General features: G+C 46.6%; 1 protein-coding gene across 1 annotated transcript in view; it reads left to right on the top strand.

Annotated features, from left to right (window-relative positions):
- ADAMTSL1 (ADAMTS like 1) overlaps positions 1-10,067 on the top strand; it is a 406,966-nt gene extending 396,899 nt beyond the window's left edge. Inside the window, exons 27-29 of the mRNA XM_027616409.2 lie at positions 5,239-5,348; positions 6,106-6,326; positions 7,548-10,067. Coding sequence (XP_027472210.1) covers positions 5,239-5,348; positions 6,106-6,326; positions 7,548-7,654 — 438 coding nt within the window. The 3' untranslated portion in view covers positions 7,655-10,067. The remainder of the gene's footprint in view (positions 1-5,238; positions 5,349-6,105; positions 6,327-7,547) is intronic.
- Positions 10,068-21,221: the final 11,154 nt, after the last annotated feature.

Raw genomic sequence — 21,221 nt, 5'->3', positions numbered from 1 at the left:
TCGGCGGGGGAGACGAACCATGAGAGACGATGGACTCTGAGAAACAAACTGAGGGTTCTAGAGGGGAGGGGGGTGGGGGGATGGGTTAACCCGGTGATGGGTATTAAGGAGGGCACGTTCTGCGTGGAGCACTGGGTGTTATACGCAAACAATGAATCATGGAACACTACATCAAGAACTAATGATGTAATGTATGGTGATTAACATAACAATAAAAAATTTTTTTAAAAATGTCAGTACAGCTCAAATTGATCTAGAGATTCAAAATCCCAAGAACTTTTTGCAGCAATAAGAAAAATCCAACCTAAAATTCAGATGGAATATCAAGAGATCCTGAATATCAAAAAAAACCTTGAAAAAGAACAAAGTTGGAGGCTTCACATTTCCTCACATTTACATCACCATCAACAGTGCACAATGGTTCCAATTTTTCCACATTTCCACCAATGCTTATTTATTTTTAAAAATAATGAAGTGATATCTCATAGCAGTTTTAATCTGTATTTCCTTAATTGCTAGTGATGTTGAACATCTTTTCATGTGTGTATTGTCCATTTGTATGTCTTCTTTGGAGAAATTTTTATGCTAGGCTTTGTGTTGAGTCGTAGTTTATTTAATAACAAAATTTATTATTTATTAGATATTTATATATAAAAGCTACAATAACCAAAACAGTGTAGTTCTGGCATATAATCCAAGGGAATGGAATAGAGAGCCCAGAAATAAACTTTTGTACATAGGATCATATAAAGTGTGCCGGGATCATTCAATGAGAAAAGAATAGCCTTTCAACAAATGGTGCTGGGAAAAGTGGATAGCCACATGCTAGAGAATGAAGCTGGATCCTTATTTTAACTATATACAAAAATTAACTCAAAATGGATCAAAGACTTAAATGTAAGGGTTAAAAGTATAAGCTCTTAGAAGAAACATAGGGAAGCAGCTTCATCATACTGGACTGGCAATGATTTTTTGGATAGGACACTAAAAGGACAGTTAAAGAAAAATTAAATAAACTGGATGTCATCAAAATTGAAAGCTTTTCTTCATCAAAGGACACCAAAGTGAGGAGACAACCCACAGAATGTGAGGAAATACTTGCAAATCATAAATCTGATAAAGGATTGATATCCAAAATATCAATACAACTCAACAAAACACAAAGCCTAGAATAAAAATTTCTCCAAAGACATACAAATGGACAAGACACACATGAAAAGATGTTCAACATCACTAGCAATTAAGGAAATGCAAATTAAAACTACTATGAGATACCACTTCATTATTTTTAAAAATAAAATTAAACATCGGTGGAAATGTGGAAAAACTGGAACCATTGTGCACCGTTGATGGTGACGTAAAATGGTACAGCTACTGTGGAAACCAGTATAGCAGTTTTTCAAAATACTGAACATAGTATTACCATATGATCCAGCAATTCCACTTCTGGATGCACAGTCAAAACAACAGAAAGCAAGGATTTGAACAAATATATGTACACTAATGTTCACAGTAGCATCACAATGGCCTAAAGGTGCAAACAACCAAATGTCCATTAACAGATGGATAAACAGAATGTAGTATATACTTACAATAGAGTATTATCTAGCCTTCAGAAGGAATGAAATTCTATACATGCTACAATATAAATGAACCTTGAAAACATTAACTGAAAGAAGTCAGGCACAAGAAAATTACAGGCCAGTGTCCCTGCTGAACATAGATACAAAGATCAACAAAATTTTCACTAGCCAAATTCAAAAATATATTAAAAGAATCATACACCATGAGCAAATGAAGTTTACCTCAGATGCAAGGATAGTTCAACATCCACAAATCAATCAATGTGGTACACCACATCAACAAAATGAAGGCTAAAAATCATATCTCAATAGATCCAGAAAAAGCATCTGACAAAATTCAATACCCATTCATGATAAAAACTCTTAACAAAGTGGGTATAAAGGGGGCTGTACCTCAGCATAATAAAGGCCATATATGACAAGTCCACAGCTAACATCATCCTCAGCGGTACAAAGCTGAAAGCCTTTCTTCTAAGATCAGAAATGAGAGAAGGATGCCCACTCTCCCCATCTTTATTTTACATAGTATAAGAAGTCCTAGCTAGAGCAATTAGATAAGAAATAAAAGGCATCCAAATTTAAAAGGTAAAAACAAAAATGATATGCTATTATGTATGGAAAGCCCTAAGGACTCTATCAAAAAACTATAATAAGCAAATTCAGTAAGTTGCAGGATACAACATCAATATACAAAAATCACCAATCAGAAAGAGAAATGAAGAAAACAATCCCATTTACAATTGCATCAAAATGAAAAATATACCTAGGAATAAATTTAACCAAGGAGGTGATTATTGAAAACCAGAAGATATTTATGAAAGAACTGAAGATGACACAAATATATGGAAAGATATTCTGTGCTTATGGATTGGAAGGATGAATATTGATAGAAGGTCCATGTTGCCCAAAGCAATATACAGATTAAATGCAATCCCAATCAAAATTCAAATGGCATTTTCACAGAACTAGAACAAATAATCCTAAAATTTATATGGAACTACAAAACAAAACAAATAGCCAAAGCAATCTTGAGAAAGAAGAACAAAGCGGGAGGCCTCATGCTCCCTAATTCCAAACTCTATTAAAAAGCTACAGTAATCAACAGGGAGCCTGGGTGGCTCAGTCGGTTAAGCACCTGGCTGACTTCTGCTCAAGTCATGATCCCAGAGTCCCGGGATCAAGCCCCACATTGGGCTCCCTGCTCAGTGGGGAGTCTGCTTCTCCTTCTGACCCCCCCCTTATACTCTCTCTCTCTCAAATAAATGAATAGAAAGGTACAGTAATCAAAACAGTAAGGTATTGGCATAAAAACAGACATTGATCAATTGAACAAAATAGAAACCCAGAATTAAACTCATGTATATATGGTCAATTAGTTTACTACAAAGAAGCCAAGAATATATGGTGAGGAAAGGACAGTCTGTTTAATAAATGAGGTTGGGAAAACTAGACAGCCACATACAAAAGAATGAAAATTAACCACGATCTTACACCATACACAAAAATGAACTCAAATGCATTAAAGACTTGAAAAATCTGAAACCATAAAACTCTTATAAAACATAGGCAGGTGCACCTGGGTGGCGCAGTCGGTTAAGCGTCCGACTCTTGATTTCGGCTCAGGTCATGACTTCAATGATCATGAGATCAAACCCTATGTTGGGCTCCACACTGAGCATCGTGCCTACTTGAGACTCTCTCTCTCTCCTGCTGCCCCTCCCCCCATTCATGCTCTTTCTCTCTCAAAAAAAAAAAAAAAAAGTAGGTAGCAAGTCCTTTGATACAGGCATTGCCAGTTGTTTTTTTTTTAATCTGACACCAAAAGCAAAGGCTACAAAAGCAAAAATAAGCAATACAACATCATACTAAAAAGCTTCTATACAGCAAAGGAAATCATCAACAACATGAAAAGACAAGCTACTAAATGGGAGAAAATATTTGCTAACCATAAATCTCATAAGGGGCTACTTTCCAAAATATATAAAGAGGGGAGCCTGGGTGGCTCTGTTGGTTAAGCAACTACCTTCGGCTCAGGTCATGATCCAGGAGTTGCAGGATCCAGTCCTGCATCAGGCTCCCAGTTCAGCAGGGAGTCTGCTTTTCCCTCTGACCCTCTCCCCTCTCATGCTCTCTCTCACTCTCTCTCAAATAAAATCTTTAAGATATATATATATAAAGAACTCATGCAACTCAGTAACCAAAAAAAAATCTAATTTTTAAAACATACAGAAGATCTGAATAGACCTTCCTCCCAAAAGATATAGATGGCCAACAGGTACATGAAAATGTATCTTAGTACATAATTACTAATTATCAGGAAAATGCAAATCAAAACCACAATGAGATTTTACTTCACACCTGTTAAAATGATTATCAAAAAGACAAATAACAACTGTTGGCAAGGATATGGAGAAAAGAGAACCCTTGTACACTATTGGTGGAAATATGAATTGATCCAGCCACTATGGAAAACAGGAGGGATGTTCCTCAAAAAATGGAAAATAGAACCATAATATGAACAAGCAATTCCACTTTGGGGTAGAATTTATCCAAAGAAAACAAAAACACTAACTCAAAAAGACATATGTACCCCCATATTCATTATATTATTTATAATAAACAAGATATGCACACATTCTGGAAGGGGAGTATGTCAGAGGGGGAGACGAACCATGAGAGACGATGGACTCTGAAAAACAAACTGAGGGTTCTAGAGGGGAGGGGGGTGGGGGGATGGGTTAGCCTGGTGATGGGTATTAAAGAAAGGAGGGCACGTTCTGCGTGGAGCACTGGGTGTTATGCACAAACAATGAATCATGGAACACTACATCAAAAACTAATGATGTAATGTATTTTAACATATTAATAAAAAATCTTAAAAATAAATTTAAAAAATAGCTCCCCTGTGGACCCTTGGAGTCCAAAGATCCCCAAGAGCTTTTTTTCGAAAGTGACCTCTAAGGGATGTCTGTCCGCTTACTCTACTCACGTAGCAAATGCTGGCTAAGGGCTGGCTGGCTCAGGGACACTGTTGTTGGGATGAGGTATTTGCTGTGATAGTCTGGCTCTGGCAACTCAGGGAGAGGCTTAACCATCTCTATGAGCACCTAGCAGGAGAATCTGAGCAGAGACTAACTATACATACCTAAGTCTACTTCTGTTCAGCCGCGCTGGGTCTAACCTGGAAACACTGAAGCCAAAGAAAGGAAAGAAATGATGGACTTGTTAACTTGAATGAATTTAGCAAGAAAACAACAAACCCAATTGCCCTGTGGACTGAAGGGGCACTTAGAGGTCTTCTGCTCTAAAGCTTACCACACCACATTCTTAGTGCATTCTGCCACGAACCCTTTGATACGGTTCATCTGGGGAGGGAGTGCACATTTCTCTGACCGGCTCTACACGACCATTAGCCATTTGCTAACAGAATGCTGATACACCACAGGAAAGTTAACCATTCCGCCATGGTACAAAGAAAAGAAAATGTGCCAGTGAATGTCCTTTAGTGGATGCAAGGAGGGGCAAGATGAATGATCGGAAGGCATCAGACAAAATGCTCAGAAGAATTCTGTGTCCCGTGCAGCCTGAGCATTGCAGTGCCCCCACCCCCTTAACTTGGCTAACATTATACATGTCACTTTTATCTGCTTCCCAGTGCAACGGGCCCTGCATCGGGCCTCACCTAGCCGTGCAACACAGACAAGTGTTCTGCCAAACACGGGACGGCATCACTTTACCATCAGAGCAGTGCAGCGCCCTTCCCAGGTAAGAGAAAGCCGTGGACCTCCTTTCCCCAGGCTCTATGTCAATAGCACGGAAAGAGAGTGTTGAGCGGATGTTTATCTTCCAACATCCCACAATCCTTGTGGTCAGATGCCCTTCCCTTTCACCTCGTTCTCCCCAGACATAGATGGCCCCGTGGTGGCCTTGCACTTACTACATGGGCCAGGCTGGGCTTTCCTCTTTTGGAGATAAAGATTACAGAGGGTGCTGTTCTGAGGGTGGCCTGATACCGCAGGGGATCTGCACTCGCACCAAGGTGGGCGGGACGTGAGGTCCACGCGGCGGCCACCAGACCTCAAGGACTCCAGTAGCCCCTCACCTTTGTTGGCCCTCCGATAGAAGTTACACTAAAATAAGGGTGCTGATCCCTGGGTCTAAACCTATCATTCCTATCCAGTCCCCATTCCTGGTCCTACTGGCCTGTGGATGTCTCCTTGGGGTGAGAGCTTACCATCCGCCCCAGGCCCTGCCTCTACCAGCCCCCATCCTGCAGAGACCGCATTCTTGGCTCATGCAGTGATACAGACTTTGTAGAGCTGAGCACCCAGGGGCCCAGTGAGAGCCTTCTGAGATCCTACAGCCCCTCGCTAACTGAACAGAGATCAGAACCCACCTCTGGTAGCACAAGAGACTTGAAGAGTTGCCTAGCCTTCTTGGGCTTGCAACGCGGTTTTCACATCTGATCCCTGATCCCAGCCCCGCGGCGGCAGACCCTAACCCCGTCCCCCTCCTCCTGCAGGCCCGTGAGCACCCAGAACTGCTGGTCAGAAGCCTGCGGTGTACACTGGAGGGTCAGCCTGTGGAGCCTGTGCACGGCGACATGCGGCAACTACGGCTTCCAGGCCCGGCGCGTGGAGTGTGTGCACGCCCGCACCAACAAGGCCGTGCCCGAACACCTGTGCTCCTGGGGGCCCCGGCCCGCCAACTGGCAGCGCTGCAACATCACCCCATGTGAAAACAGTACGTTCCAACCCCAAAGAGCCTTCTGCCAGGTCCCCATAGGCCACCAGGGGCAGGCCAGGGCAGGCCCTGGGCCCAAACCTGAGCCTAGGGCACTGGATCAGGTTTCCCAAGAATGGTGAGCGCGGGTCAGAGTTGGGTGTTTTCAGAGGGGCACCTGCAAGCAAGCCAAGACGTGTGCAAGGAGGTGTATACTCATGTCCAGACCCCCAAGGATGGCTGAGTGTGCCCTGAGGCACTGAGCAAAGCCAGGTGCTGTTGGCCCAGTGCTAAATGAAATCAGCCTCCAGCTCACCTGCAGTAGCTTGGCTGGGACCCAGAGAGGACAACCAGACAATGCCTCCCAGGGGCCAGGCCACTAGACAGAAAGTACTGCCCACACGAGACGAGCATGCCGAGCGCCTCCTGCCCAGCTGGCCCTGCACCCATCATGGCTCTGCCTCTCACAGAACAAGGAGCTGCCGCCCCAGGGGCGCCCACCGAAATTGTGCAGGAGCCCATGCCCTCGAGATCTGATCCTCCTTCACTCTCCCCTCCCTCGAGTCTAGATCCTCCTCCACCTGACACTGGCATTGTATCCTGGTTGGGTATTTTTTCTCCCTCTGGACCCAAAACAAATTGGAGGGGGGACGAAGACAAAGTCTGAGGCAAAGGATAAGAAATGTTAAAACATTGCCATGCGGTTTCCCCCCAAACGGGGCCTCTCTAAGCATCGGATTGCTAAGGCTGAGACAGATGCCTGTGGGCACACTGTCCCCTTGCTTATACACCGGGGAGAGGGGATCTTTGTTCTGTGGGTGATGCCGGCCCATCTGTGTGTCAAGAGCTCACCACCATCCGTACTAATATTCGATCAAAGTAGTTCAGACTTACAGTGTTAATCACAGATGTCCACCCCCCAAATCAGCACCAGTATTTAAGGACCGTCTCGTTTGTGCCAGTGCTGAGCTAGCATGCCACAGTGCTCAGGTCAGGCCCGGTCAGGGGAAGGAGGAGAGAGGCTGAGGTGGACAGGGTAAGAAAACAGAGTGGGTCCCGTCATCCAGCCAGCCACGGGAACCCCAGGGGCAGCCTGGGAGGCACGGGGCACAGTTCCACCAGAGTGGACGGCAGTGGCCCCTCCGGCCCCGGAGCCCAATGCCCAAGGCAGACCCCAGCAAGCACCCCGTGGCCACAGCCCTTGGGCTCTGTTTCACATCTTTCTTCTGTCCCCTTTCCCAGTGGAGTGCAGAGATACCACCAGGTACTGCGAGAAGGTGAAACAGCTGAAACTCTGCCAACTCAGCCAGTTCAAATCTCGCTGCTGTGGGACTTGTGGCAAAGCGTGAAGGCGGGGCCCAGGGAGGAACTGCACCCTGGCCACACAGAGGACTCACGCCCCCACCTTGGACAGAACTTAAGCTTTCTTGGTTTATTTATTTATTGCCCTCTCCCTGCCCCCCCACCACACACGCCCTCGTCCGACCTCCTCCCCCCACCCCAGACGTGAGGACCTCAGCATGTCCTCTCTCAGTTAGCTGGAGGACAGGAATGTCAGGGAAAGACAAGGAAAGGGGTCTAAAGGAGGTTGCAGAGCAGATGCCTTCCCCAACCCGGGTCCCAGACAGACCAAGCAAGAGGCCAGCACAGCTCCTGGGGACAGCAGGGAGTCAGGGCCAAGAGCGGACGAGAGACAGGCAGGTAGGGTGACAGCGTTTGGAAAGCCTTGATGCAGACTTCGGACAACCAACTGTGTCTTCCCTGGCAGCACGCTGTCGACCCAGGAGTGTACTGCTGCTTTGTGTCCTCCCCCCCTCCCCCCCCACCTCCGCCTGAGGGGAGGACACCATCGTGAGCAGAACCCAGGCCACAACTCTGTGCTTCCGGTGCAGAGCTGTGAGAACTCAAAGCACCCATACAAAGCAGTCAGGAGGAGACCATCCAGGTGGGCCTACAGCACACTTGAGGCAGAACTTCTACAAAGTCGGGGGGAAGGGTACGGAAGCAAAAAGAAGCCTGTGCACAGCCCTCAGCAGGGAAGCGCAGGTAGATGAAGAGGAGCGAGCAGGCCCGAGGCTCCGGGAAGGGACACTCCAAATTCTGCTGCCCTCCTAGAGGGCACAGGCCCTCTGTGGGGCCCATGCTGCGGGGTAGAAGACATACCCTCCCCTTGGGGTTGGGGGTGGGGGGAGTCTGCATTCCCCATGCCGTCTCGGTGAACATTCTGCCTGTACACCCCTAGCAAAGCTAGTGAGACATCGGCCACCCCTGGCATCTCTCCCTAAGTCACGAGCTCTGCACCACCCCCACCCAGGATTAACTGCTGATGGGGACCAGGGGCATTTGGAGCGTGAATAGCGTGGGCTTTCTGCCTCGATGGCCGATGCTGCTCCACTTAAGGGCCAGGGATTGGGGTCAGTGTGCCAGAGAGGATCCATCAGGTCACAGGAGCCACTTCCGGAGCTGGCCAGACAAAGGGACAAGGGGCCCGACACCGGCTTGTGCGGGCCATTCCAGGGGCACAAGAGCTGCCCTCCTGTTCGCACAGCAACTTAGGGCAGGGTGGCGGGGTGCGGTGGCGAAGCTGTAGCGTAACGACAGCTTGCAGGAGGGTCCTCAAAGGCTTTCAACCCGTTCCCCCCACACAATGAAATACTACGAACCTTACGAGAATGAATACCACCCGTTTTAGGAATTCGGTGAGCAAGGCAGCACACGCCCTTCCAGAAGTGCCCGTCAGCTACAGTAAAATGGCCGGGGCCCTGTCTAGTGGCAAACCTGAAACTCTGGGACTATCTGGCAAATTGCTCTTTCAACAGAGGGGCTTTGGGTGAGTGGTTTTGGCCACCTCCCCCCTGTTGGCCACCGTCACTCACCCCTTGGATCAACTGCCCGCCCCCCCCACCTCCCACACACGGACTCACAAAATGCCACTCAGCCCCAGGGCCACCCCTGATACCCGGGCACCTGGAACTCAGAGATGGGGCGGGGGGCGGGGAAGACACTATTAAGCTGTGTCTCCCCCGGGGAGCTATGAACAATTAAGGTGGGTCTCTTTCTTCCTCAGCACAATAGGCTCTAAGAAATCACGTTACTAAAAATCAGTGTCATGTTTATTTAAAATAAAAGAGAATGTTTTCTATGTCTGTATATCTTTTGTGAATATTTATTAGGATTTCTTGTATAATAAAAAAGTGCAATATTAATAATTGTACATTGTCATCGGAAAACAAAATATTTGGGGGACTTTTGATTAACTTCCTGCGGTTGTGTTCCTGTAACTACTCAGTGGTAATTATTGTATTGTTCCTATTTTTAATAGAACCTGATGTTTAACTCCAGATCCATTCACTGTGTACAGAATACGTTGTAAAGCTAACATGGGATGACAGGGCAGTAAGAAGCAATAGTTATGCGTGGAATGAAGAAGACCGATTCCGTACTACGAACTAACGTGGTTGGTTATTTCTAGTTCAATAGCTATGGAAAACCAGTGGCCAATATTTATGTTTCCTAAATAGCAGGTGTCCTCCCGCTCTGCCTCGTGTCAGGCTGCAGCAGTTGGAGTGGGTTTCAGAGCGAGCCTGGAGGACCTAGGTTTGGGGTAAGAGGTAGCATGCTCCTTGCATGAAATGAATGTACATTTACTGTTTGTTCTGTGAATCGTGACTCAACAGCAGCACAAGATGATTAGAGCGGCTGAATAATGTGGAAGGAGGCACTTCCTCCTCTAAAACACAAAACTGTATTTATATTTTTTGTACAGATAATACAGCTTATTTATTTTAAAACTGGTCGTCCGAGTCTCTGTGAAGCCCAGCCTTCCCGTCTTGTTCTGCGCAAGGGGGTGAGGGTGGTTCCCAGCCACTCACATGTGCTCAGCTGACATGGAAGAATTGCACTTTTCTGCTCTGCCTGGGAAGCTGGGGACCCGTGCCTGAAGGGCCAGCTCTGTAAATCGACCCAAAGGAGCTCTGTCTGTGGACGTGCACATACTCAGGCTTAGGACTGCCCTTGACAATCATCTCATTTACAGCCCTGCATGGTGGGAAGATGGGAGCCACAGGACCTTCAGAAAGAAGACTCGGCATCTCTGGGGGCAGATGCAGACTTGGGTGCAGAGGTACCCTCCCTCCAGGCCGGGCTCCCTGCCAACAGGGGCATGCACAATATAAAGTAGCTGTGAGCTGAAATTTTGGATGAACACCATTAGTAGGAGCTCATATTTATAGATCATTACTACATGTCATCCTCACATGAGCCCTAGGATTATCGCCATTTGGATATGGGTAGACAGAGGCCCAGAGAAGCCCAGGGTCAACCAGCCTGTGGAACAGGGATCAAACTCCTAGAAGCCCGGCTTTTTAGCCAGAGCCTTTTTTTCACCCACTCTGCTGGCTCCAGCTCCCATGAGTAGGAGCGGACCACGCCTGGCCACCTTCATGGGCACCATTCTTCCCTACTGCTTGAGGACAATGGGACATTTTACTGGAGTTGTCACTTTCTCATCCCCTGCAATCAATTCTGATGGCATTCCAGGGCCCCAAGTTCCTGGTTTTTTAAAGCATTTTAATAGAAATAAGGCTACGATAAGAAGTGCAGAAAAAAAGCGTATTGTGGAGTTTTTGTTTGTTTGTTTTTTTAATCAACTGGCTCCAGTGGAAGGGCGGCAGGTCCCCAGCCCTAGAGGATGTCCACACAAAGACCTTGGTAGGAGGCGCCTGAGAGGACCCCCAGCCTCAAAGCCCAACTCCAGTCTGTCTTCCAGCAACTCGTGAGCACATCACAGTCTATTAAGCAGTGTAAAAATAAACCAGAAAGCTCTTCCTGAAGTTCCAATTATTTCCTAAGGAGTTTTAGGTTTTGCTTTAAAGAAAAAGCCAATGCTAGAACTATAAATACTCACATACCAGCAACCAAATAACATCCTACAGAGACCCCAGGGGAGGATGAGGGGGCGGGGGCCAGAATGAGTCAGAGATGCCAGAGCAAAAACCCAGGAAGTTTCAAATGGTGGGAAGGGCTCAAACAGGGCATATGGAAAATTTTCCAGCCAAAATCACAGAGCTCAGCAGGGAGAAAAGAGAGATTCCTAGAAGGATGCCACCAACCACAGTGTAAAAGTTTGGACTCTTAACCATAGGCCAGTCCCAGCATTGGAACTCCTCATACCAGAGTCCCCTGCTTGGCCTCTGGAGTTTCCAGGCCTTTGACAAGGTGAGCCCAGGAAATCTGGGGCTCATCCAGACCAGAATGATCAATAATCACCAAAGCTCATCTATGCCTCGGTTTCCTCACCTTTAAAAAGAGGCTACCTCACAGGATAGGGTTTTTGTAAGAACACTAGTTAATTCACAGTAAGGAAATCTGTGATTGCCTGGCACATCACTGAAGTATCCATGGATGTTAACCATTCCTACCATCCAAGCTACCTTGAAGAAGGGGGATGAGGGGCAGAGCTTGACGACATTTGTGCTCTTTCATATTCCCATCGTCAGCTTTGAAAGACTATCCCCATGTTTCCATTTTTTACTAGGAAGGACATCAGTCATTCCAGCACAGTTCAATACTACACAATAGCATCCATAAGAGTGGCCTTAGTGAACCGAAATCTATATTTTGGAAAATAACAGAACAGCCCAGGTAACCAACTCAAAGACTCATCAAAATATTCACACGCTTTCAGAAACACTTCCCAGAACAGATGTTGTCCTGTATTCGCAAGGTACAGTCTGGTTTCAATTCAAAATACCCAGATGTACAAGTAGCTGCCGTTTCCTTTGATTTACTAAAAATAACAGAGAAATGTTCATTCAAGAGCAAACATACATGTAATGTAGGAGCTAAAAGTAAGTATATCTCACTTACCGAGCGGCAGACTTCCTCACCTCACCTCCTCCTGCCAATAAATCCAAAGAAAACAATCCGATTTTATTAATGGTTCTCAGGTAAAGTGACACAAGTTAGAGCTCAATAATCTATTTGTGGGCCTCCCCAAAACAGGTAAATTCATCCACAAAGGGTAAGGGAATTGTGGGGTGAAGAGAAGGGTGAAGCTCTTGGAAATAACCCAACGAAAGCTGACCTGTTGGGTGAATTACCCAAGGAAGGATAAATTAGGAAACAAAATAAGGTGATATCCCCTTGGTTTTGTCTCTCTGTCCCTCATTTTGTTCAGTGAGCCAGCCACGACTTAAAAGATTTCAGGATTCAGACTCAGAATACACTTGACTGTGAGTTAAATAAGGGAAGGTTATCTACCCGTGTCACATACTGCCAAGGAGGAAAGTACTGGTGTGGACACAAGCTTTCATCAGTACAGAGTTGAATGCCCAATGAATCTACCCATTCTGTAAGACTAAGATAAACCAAATTATCGTCTATCCCTGCCCACCCGTGCTGTCCACTGGGAGATGCTTTTAGAAGTCAAATTTGGATGAGCTGATCAGAGATTATTATCTTTGGTTGAACCTCAGCTTCTTATTCATAGCACCCCAAGGTTTTCCACTCGTGGTTGCTACCTCTAACCAGGGAGGCAGAGACGGTACTCAAGCTTTTGGTCGCCAGACTGGGCTGTCACCTTGCCTGTCAACTAGAGGTTTACAGCTTCACTCAGATGGGTTCTGTGAAGCACCTGGTCCCAATCAACCCCATGTGTCACGCTTGTGATAACACAATACACAGATGTCACTCACCTCTGTGTTTTCCAAAGGCAAAAATCCATCTTCGACCAAGGATTTCCCAGGCTGCTCCTAAAGATATGGTTTATATATGTGTAAACAGAAATTAAATGTGCAGTTTTATGTGAGTGAAGAGAAAGCAGACAGTGGGGAATGATTCTCCTGCTGAACATAAATAATGTTTGTTTAAGCAGAATGCTTAGGAGGGCCTGAGAGATTGCACGGTCAGCATCCAGACCAGAAAGCATGCCTGGGAAACCTGCCTCCTTTTCCAAGATGACATAAACAGCCCTCCTCGGGGTCTTTGGGATGGCAGCCAGGGTTGACCTTGTTACAAATCCCATAAAGGAAAGAAGACAAGCTGTGAACAACTTGGTTACCAGGTGAGCAACTCTAGGAAATATTTAATGGTCAAGGCGAGGAGCATGGTGATGAAATGTGTCATGGGCTTGATTTTCTGCTCCCCAGTCCGCACCATCATTTCTTTAAATAACACTGAAGGGGCCAGGAAATGACTTAGCTGAGGTCACTGAAGGATGACAAAGTTGTTTGGTTAGTCATCTAGGCAGTTCTGTCCTAGAGCTGGAGCTCAGCATGTCACAGGGCCAGGGCCGGAGCAGGCGCCGGATCGGTGGGCCAGTCACTCCTGAGCTGAGTTTCTTCACCTGCACAGGCCCTTCCTATTAGAATGGAGATACTCACGGTAACCACTTGAGAGCAAGCCCCCCCCATGATGTGAATCCTCCACTCCGTCTGCAGTGTGAAGGTCTAGCCTCTGCACCAAGGTCTTGCTGAGATGGAAAACAAGCAAGTCCTCATCTGGTCCTAGCGGACCTCACTCTACCTCCCGCCCTCCTCACCGCCACCCCCCCACGGCCAGATAAGGCTTTATCCACTCTCACCTCATCTCCTCCCTGACTTCTCTTCCTATCACTTACCTTCTCCTTCCTTCAGAGTCTGACAAACTCTTGCCAAGCACCAACTCTGTGCCAGGCCCAGGCTGGGCCCTGGGGACATGGGGGAGAAAGCCAAGTCCCTGCTTTCAGGGAGCTCAGGGTCCAGCCAGGAAAGCAGACATATCTCACCCCAAATGCCAACATGCCCTACTCGGTGCAGTCCCAAGTCTGGGGGACATCTCCAGCGCCGTCTTCTTCCGCATTTGGTTCTTTCCACACTCAACACCCAGGGATCACTCCTTTTATTCCTCATCCTCTCTCAGTGGGACTTTGCAAAGGTATCCTGACTGAATAAATCTACTCTCTCCTACTCTCTCCTCCAATCCAACTCCCCGCACGGCAGCTAGAACTAGTGTTATATTGCCTGCAAATACATCGTGTAAACTGATGCAGATGTGTAAAATTAGCCTAAATCTAATTTAGCCCCCCTTACCTCAGGGGGGCTAGCTCACATTTAATTACCCAATCGTAAGTCCACCCTCCAAAAGTATGTTATGCTGAGCAAAATAAGTCAATCAGAGAAAGACATGTATCACATGACCTCACTGATATGAGGAATTCTTAATCTCAGGAAACAAACTGAGGGTTGCTGGAGTGGTGGGGGGTGGGAGGGATGGGGTGGCTGGGTGATAGACACTGGGGAGGGTATGTGCTATGGTGAGCGCTGTGAATTGTGTAAGACTGTTGAATCACAGACCTGTACCTCTGAAACAAATAATGCAACATATGTTAAGAAAAAAAAGAAGAAGAAGAAGATAGCAGGAGGGGAAGAACGAAGGGGAGTAAGTCGGAGGGGGAGACGAACCATGAGAGACGATGGACTCTGAGAAACAAACTGAGGGTTCTAGAGGGGAGGGGGGTGGGGGATGGGTTAGCCTGGTGATGGGTATTAAAGAGGGCACGTTCTGCGTGGAGCACTGGGTGTTATGCACAAACAATGAATCATGGAACACTACATCAAGAACTAATGATGTAATGTATGGTGATTAACATAACAATAAAAAATATTTTTAAAAATAAATCCACCCTCCAAAAGTGACCATTGCAAGCCTTCAAATACTGTTATCTAAGTCTGCAACAGAGGGTTTGTTCATTACAACAAAGTTCATTAATTACATACCAGTGAAATGAGCAGTTCTAAAGGTCTGGAAAGGGTACCCAGCACCAGTACAAACAGTCTAAGAATCCAGCGAATCCAACAGCCTGGAGCTCCAAGTCTAGAGTTGCCTTTGGTTCTGTGCCCACCCCACCCCCATCACAACCCTGCTTAGTTTGCTTGATTTGACTAGAGACGTTTTTGGTTGATCTTACTGTAGGAGCACTCCCCCTGGAGTAACTGTCACAGTGCCTAGGATTGGACAATAGGACTTATTTGAGTTCAAAGGGCAGGTTATAGGACTGTGTTGGGCCAGTTTTCTAGTATTTATGCCTGTGCCACAATTTGGGCTGGGATTATGTTCAGTGAAACACACCACCTTAGGGGGCAAGGTTGCATAGGTGGAGACACAGAGCTCCAACCTCCCTCCATGGAGCTACCCGTATTACCAAGAGGACCCAGAAATCGGTGATAAGCCAAAATGGCTTAAATCCATTCACAAAGAGATCTCAAAAGATGGTTTGGGTTATACCAGTCCTCTGTTTTAAAACGTTCCACACCTTCCCACGGTTGTCAGGATAAGGAATGGACTCCTTAAAATGTCCTGAGGTACCCTGCGACCTCATCTCTGGGCACTGTCTCTGGGCTACTGGCCTCAGTTCCTTGAAAGCTCCATGATCCGTTCCCTTTCCCCTTCTTACCTTCCCAGAAGCCATGGAATGCCAAGCACCATACCCACCACCATGTACTCTCCCCTTGTGAGGTCTTTCTTGGGACCCAGAACAGACAAATATGGAGGCTATAAAATGTTTGTTCCATAACGCATCCTCAAGATTGCTGCATTTTACAACTTTTTCCCCCGCTGCCCTGCAGCAAAGCTGGACAGCTGGGCCTCTCAGCCCTTTGACAGCCCATAGACATGGATACAGCCTGAGACCCAAGTCAATGTCAAAGGCAGGGAATCCTGGGTTCACAAAGCTCTCTTCCCCACCTCTAGCCCTCTTTTCTTCCCTCATGACACATATCTACTTATTGCAGGGCCAGGTTTGGACTTGTGGTGGAAAAATAGAATAAAATTACAATTATTTACAATATCCCCTCTGCTTTTTTATTACTAAGGTATAATTGACACGTAATGTTTTATTAGTTTCAAAGGTACAACATAGCGATTCAACAATTCTATATATTACTCAACGCTCACCATGATACATGCAGTCACCATCTGTCACCGTACAATGTTATCACAATATCACTGACTATAGGCTGTTCACATCTCTGTGAGCATTGTAATTTGTACCTCTTAATTGCCTTTATTTTGCCCATCCCTCCACCCACCTCCCCTCTGGCAACCACCAGTTTTTCTCTGCATTTAAGAGTCTGTCTGTTGGGTTATTTTGTTTTTTAGACTCCACATATGAGTGAAATCATATGGTATTTGGTTTTCTCTGACTTATTTCTCTTAGCATAATATCTTCTAGGTCCATCCATGTTGTCACAAATGACAAGATCTCATTCTTTTTTATGGCTGAATAATATTCACTCAGTGTGTGTGTGTGTGTGTGTGTGTGTGTGTGTGTGTGTGTGTGTGTGTGTATACACACACATATATACACCACATCTTTATTCATTCATCAATGGACACTTGGGTTGCTTCCATATCTTGATTACTGTAAATAACGCTACAATAAACATAAAGGTGCATATATGGTCAATTAATGTATGACAAAGGAGGCAAGAATATACAATGGAGAAAAGATGGTCTTTTCAGTAAATGGTGCTGGAACAACTGAATAGCTACAAGCAAAATGAAACTGAGCCACTTTCTTGTACCACCCACAAATAAATCAAAATGGATTAAAGACCTAAATTTGAGACCTGAAACCATAAAACTCCTAAAAGAAAACATAAGCGGTAATCTCTTGGGTTTAGCAACATATTTATGGACATGTCTCCTCAGGCAAAGGAAACAAAAACAAAATCAAACTCTTGGGGCCAAAATAAAAAGCTTTTGCACAGCAAAAGGAACCCATCAACAAAATAAAAAGGCAATGTAGTGAATGAGAGAAGATATTTGCAAATTATATCCAATAAGAGGTTAACTTCCTAAATAAAAAAAAAAATTTGTTAACACCCACAAAAAAAATCTGATTAAAAAATGGGCAGAGGCCCTGAATAGACATTTTTCCAAAGAAGACCTCCCAATGGCCAACAGACACATGAGAAGATGCTCAACATTACTAGTCATTGGGGAAATGCACATCAAAACCACAATGAGAGATCACCTCATACCTGTCACACTGGCCAGTATTAAAAAGACAAGAAATAGGGGCACCTGGGTGGCTTAGTCGGTTAAGCATCTACCTCTGGCTCAGGTCATGATCTCAGGGTCTGGGGATTGAGCCCCACGTCAGGCTCCCTGCTCAGCGGGGAGTCTGCTTCTCCCTCTCCCTCTGCCCCTCCTCCCTGCTTGTGCGCTCTCCCTCTCAAATAAAATCTTTCCAAAAAAAAAAAAAAAAAAAGACAAGAAATAACAAGTGTTGGCGAGGATGTGGAGAAAAGAGAACCCTCATGCATTGCAAATTAGTGCAACCACTGTGGAAACAGTATGGAGGCTCCTCAAAAAATTAAAGAAAGAACTACCATATGATTCAGTAATTCCACTACTGGGCATTTACCCAAAGAAAACAAAAACACTTATTTGAAAAGATATATACAATATCCACTCATCTTTTGTTCTGCTGAAATGATGGTGGCGGATAGGAATAAACAAGAAAGTGACCAGGAAAAAAACTGCATGATGTGACAAAACGACAGAGAGATCCTGAGGGACAAGACCTGGATGACTGTGGCTGGAAAGACTGGGGAAGAGCGGACAGGGGAGGGAGGGAAGGAAGGAGAAGCAGGTCAGTCTCAAGGAAGCCATGCTTGCCCTCCAGGCGGACCCCTGCCCTCCTCCTCCTCCTGCCTCAAGGCACTCAGCACAATGACAGTGACTTATCTAACCCTGGCGCCTGGCAACCCTGACTTCAGGAAATCCATCTTCATGTACTTCAGAGAAGACCCTTTTCTCCCTATGGGTCCCAGCGCAGAAAGGGGAAAGAGAAAGAGGAAAAGTTTCTAGAAATCCCAGGATGCTCTGGGCACCCCTTCCCAGGGACCACTCGGGGACAGGGCAGTACGTGGGATGGCCAGGCCGGCCTCAGTGCAGAGTCTCCTCAGAGACCCTGCTACACGCCGCCTCTCAGCAGCAGCCTGCTGGCCATCCAGCCTTCAGATGTCCCCCCAGGCCGCCTCAAACTCAGTCCTCCTCGTCTCTGCCACCCAAGCTTCTGGAGTCACACTCGACTCCCACTTCTTCTCACCCCACCTCCAGTCAACAACTCCCTGCAGCCCGCCTTCAGGACACACCCAGGATGTGACGCTTTTCCCATCCTCCCCCTTCTACAGCCAAGTGTGAGCTGCCTCACATTCTAGGCGGTAAGTCTCCTGCCAGGCCCCCCACAGCCCCCTCACAGCGGCCTGGGTGACCACAGGGATGGTCGTAGCACATACCAGATCTGGGCACTTCTCAGTTGCAAGCTTCATGTAGGCATCCCCCCCCCAGAGTAAAAGCCAAATTCCGGGCCATGGTCTCTACAGCCCTCACAGAAACATGGCCACCTCAGGGCCTTCGCTCTGGGTGTTCCCTGCCGTCATCTCCTCCTTCGAGACTCTCAAATCTCACCTTCTCCATGAGACCCACCCCGACCATCCCATTACATACACCTGGGCCTCCCGGAACTCCTGGGTCTCTCCACCTCGACCCGTTCTCCTTTTCCCATGGTGCCTGTCACCTTGTCACCTACCACACAAGTTACTTACTATGCTTTTCACTTTTTACGTGTTGGTTATCTCACTTCTGGTATACATCATACATTATTATGTATCATTATTCATTGTTTATTATCAAGGAGTGTTTGTCTACTCCACTAGGACTGTAAGCCCCACAAGGGCAAGACTTGTATGTGCGCTGTTTGCTGATGTTGTCCAAAGGGCGTGTGGGGTACAGGAGGAGGAGACATGTAAGACGGGACGTGTGGAAGAACAGGGCAGGGCTTTGAAGTCCCTACCGCTCAGGAGAGGATCTGCTTGGATGGAGTAATGGAAAATAAAAGCCAGGGAGATGCTAGAAAGCAACTGAGGGCCATCTGGGCAGGTCCCCAGGAGGTGCCCCCGGAGCAAGACCTTAGTGAGAACGGCAGCAGACCCAGGAGTCTGGAAAAGGGCCCCATGCTAGCCTCGAGTCAGATGCTGCAGAATCCTCAAGAGCTTGGTAACCGAGAGGCAAAGTCTCCCTAAATACCACCATTTGAGAGATTATAGTAAAACAAACACAACAGATGGACTGCACGTTACCAAATCACGAGATGAAAATACCTTTTCCCTTGAAAAAGCCCAAGGGATCTTTTTCTACAATGAAGAGAAGGTAGTCTTAATGTGAGTAACTATTTCTAACGAAGAACTGAAAAATTTAAAGATCCCTTCCGGGTGGCTCAGTCAGTTGAGCATCCGACTCTTGATTTTGGCTCAGGTCACGATTTCAGGGTTGTGAGATCAAGCCCCAGGTCAGGCTCATGCTGGGTATGAAGCCTGCTTAAGATTCTCTCTCCCTCTGCCCTTCCCCCCACCCCTCGGGCCTACAATCTTGCTCTCGTAAAAAAAAAAAAAAAAAATTAAAGATCCCTTCGAATAACCTTCAGCTCCTGGATATCATCATCTGTTCCCATGTATTAGCCTAGCATTGTGTAAAGAAGTCCCGTTGCAACCCAATCAATATTTTGTAGCTATTTGTGTGCATCCAGAAGCAATTAGTAAGTCTGAGTGCCGAGCACAAGGTGCAGCAGAGAATCACTCACACACACAGAGGTCCCATTCCCCGAGCTCAGACACCTGTACACCACATGGTCCCAGAAAGGCATTTGACAATTCATCCTTTTCTCTCAACATCAACAGCCTCCTGCATCCCTCCAGCCTTCCCCTTCTTTCAAATCCACAGCGTCATTTCACCGTTCACCCTACTTGTTCTACAAACATCATTTCCTCCACTGCCCCAAGTTACTTAACCTGCCTGAGACTCCAGTCCCCACCCAAACAGAGGGATAACAAGAACAGGAGGCAGGTGTGGATGCAGTGAGAGGTCCTGTGCTGCTGCTGTCAGAGCGAGAGCGAGAGCGAGAGAGAGAGAGAGAGAGAGCGCGAGCGAGCTCCACACCGGAGAGAACACACCCATGGTCCGCTGTCCGGTAAATGAACTTTCCCAGGCTCCCTATGCCCCGCACTCCGGCGAGGCCAGAACCTCCCATTTCTCAAGAAGCCAAACAATTTCAACGGTCAGTGACCAGGATGTTTCAACACTCAAGAGCTGACCTTGAGGCACAGCAGGATCCGCTGGGGTTTCTAAATCATCACAGAAACTCTCGACCACATGTACACATGCCGGCATATTTTTCTGTATTCTAAACATATTCGAAAAAAATGTATGATGAGCACTTGGCAGGGTTTCTCCATGTGTGTTCCAACAGGTTTTACACAATAAAAGGGCTCTATTGTCAGAGTTGGAAACTGTTGTTTCTGCCTGCTCAGCATTCATCCCTCCCCTTGCCTGGAAACTATCCCTCAGCTTCCTTTGGGGACCCACCCTGCTCCCAAGCCCTCCCACGGTTCCTGTAGTCTGCACGGGGTTGACCCCACCCATACACATGACTCAGTCCAGGGGTGGGGGGACCCTGATTCAGTCCTGGACAAGGAGGATTTTCTCCCTCCCCGGCCATAGCTATCAGTTCAGGGAGCAGCATGAGACTCGAGCCAGGCAAGAGAAACTCACTTCAGGCTTTTTACTAGAATCACTGGGAAGGAAAAGCCCTTTAGCTGAAAGGATCACTAGAAACCACTCCATGGAAAGGGCCTAAGAAGGCAGTACAGAAGAAAATAGAGTCAAAAGATGAAGCCCAAGCACCAATCGCATCTCCTTCAAGCCCCTGGATTCAGCTGTGCCTGAATCCCAAAGCCTTAGGCTGTTCGAATACCTGAACCAAAAAATTCCCTTTTTTGCTTGAGCACTTGTAACTGCAAGAATACGGACTCATGCACTGGATGATACAAAGTGAAACAAGGTTCCTTTACTATAGGGTTTCACAGAGCCTTC

The sequence above is a fragment of the Zalophus californianus genome, chromosome 13 (assembly GCF_009762305.2).
Source record: "Zalophus californianus isolate mZalCal1 chromosome 13, mZalCal1.pri.v2, whole genome shotgun sequence".
NCBI classification, from domain to species: domain Eukaryota; kingdom Metazoa; phylum Chordata; class Mammalia; order Carnivora; family Otariidae; genus Zalophus; species Zalophus californianus.
Note: the sequence above shows the minus strand (reverse complement) of the source record. Positions and strands in the feature narration are given on the sequence as shown.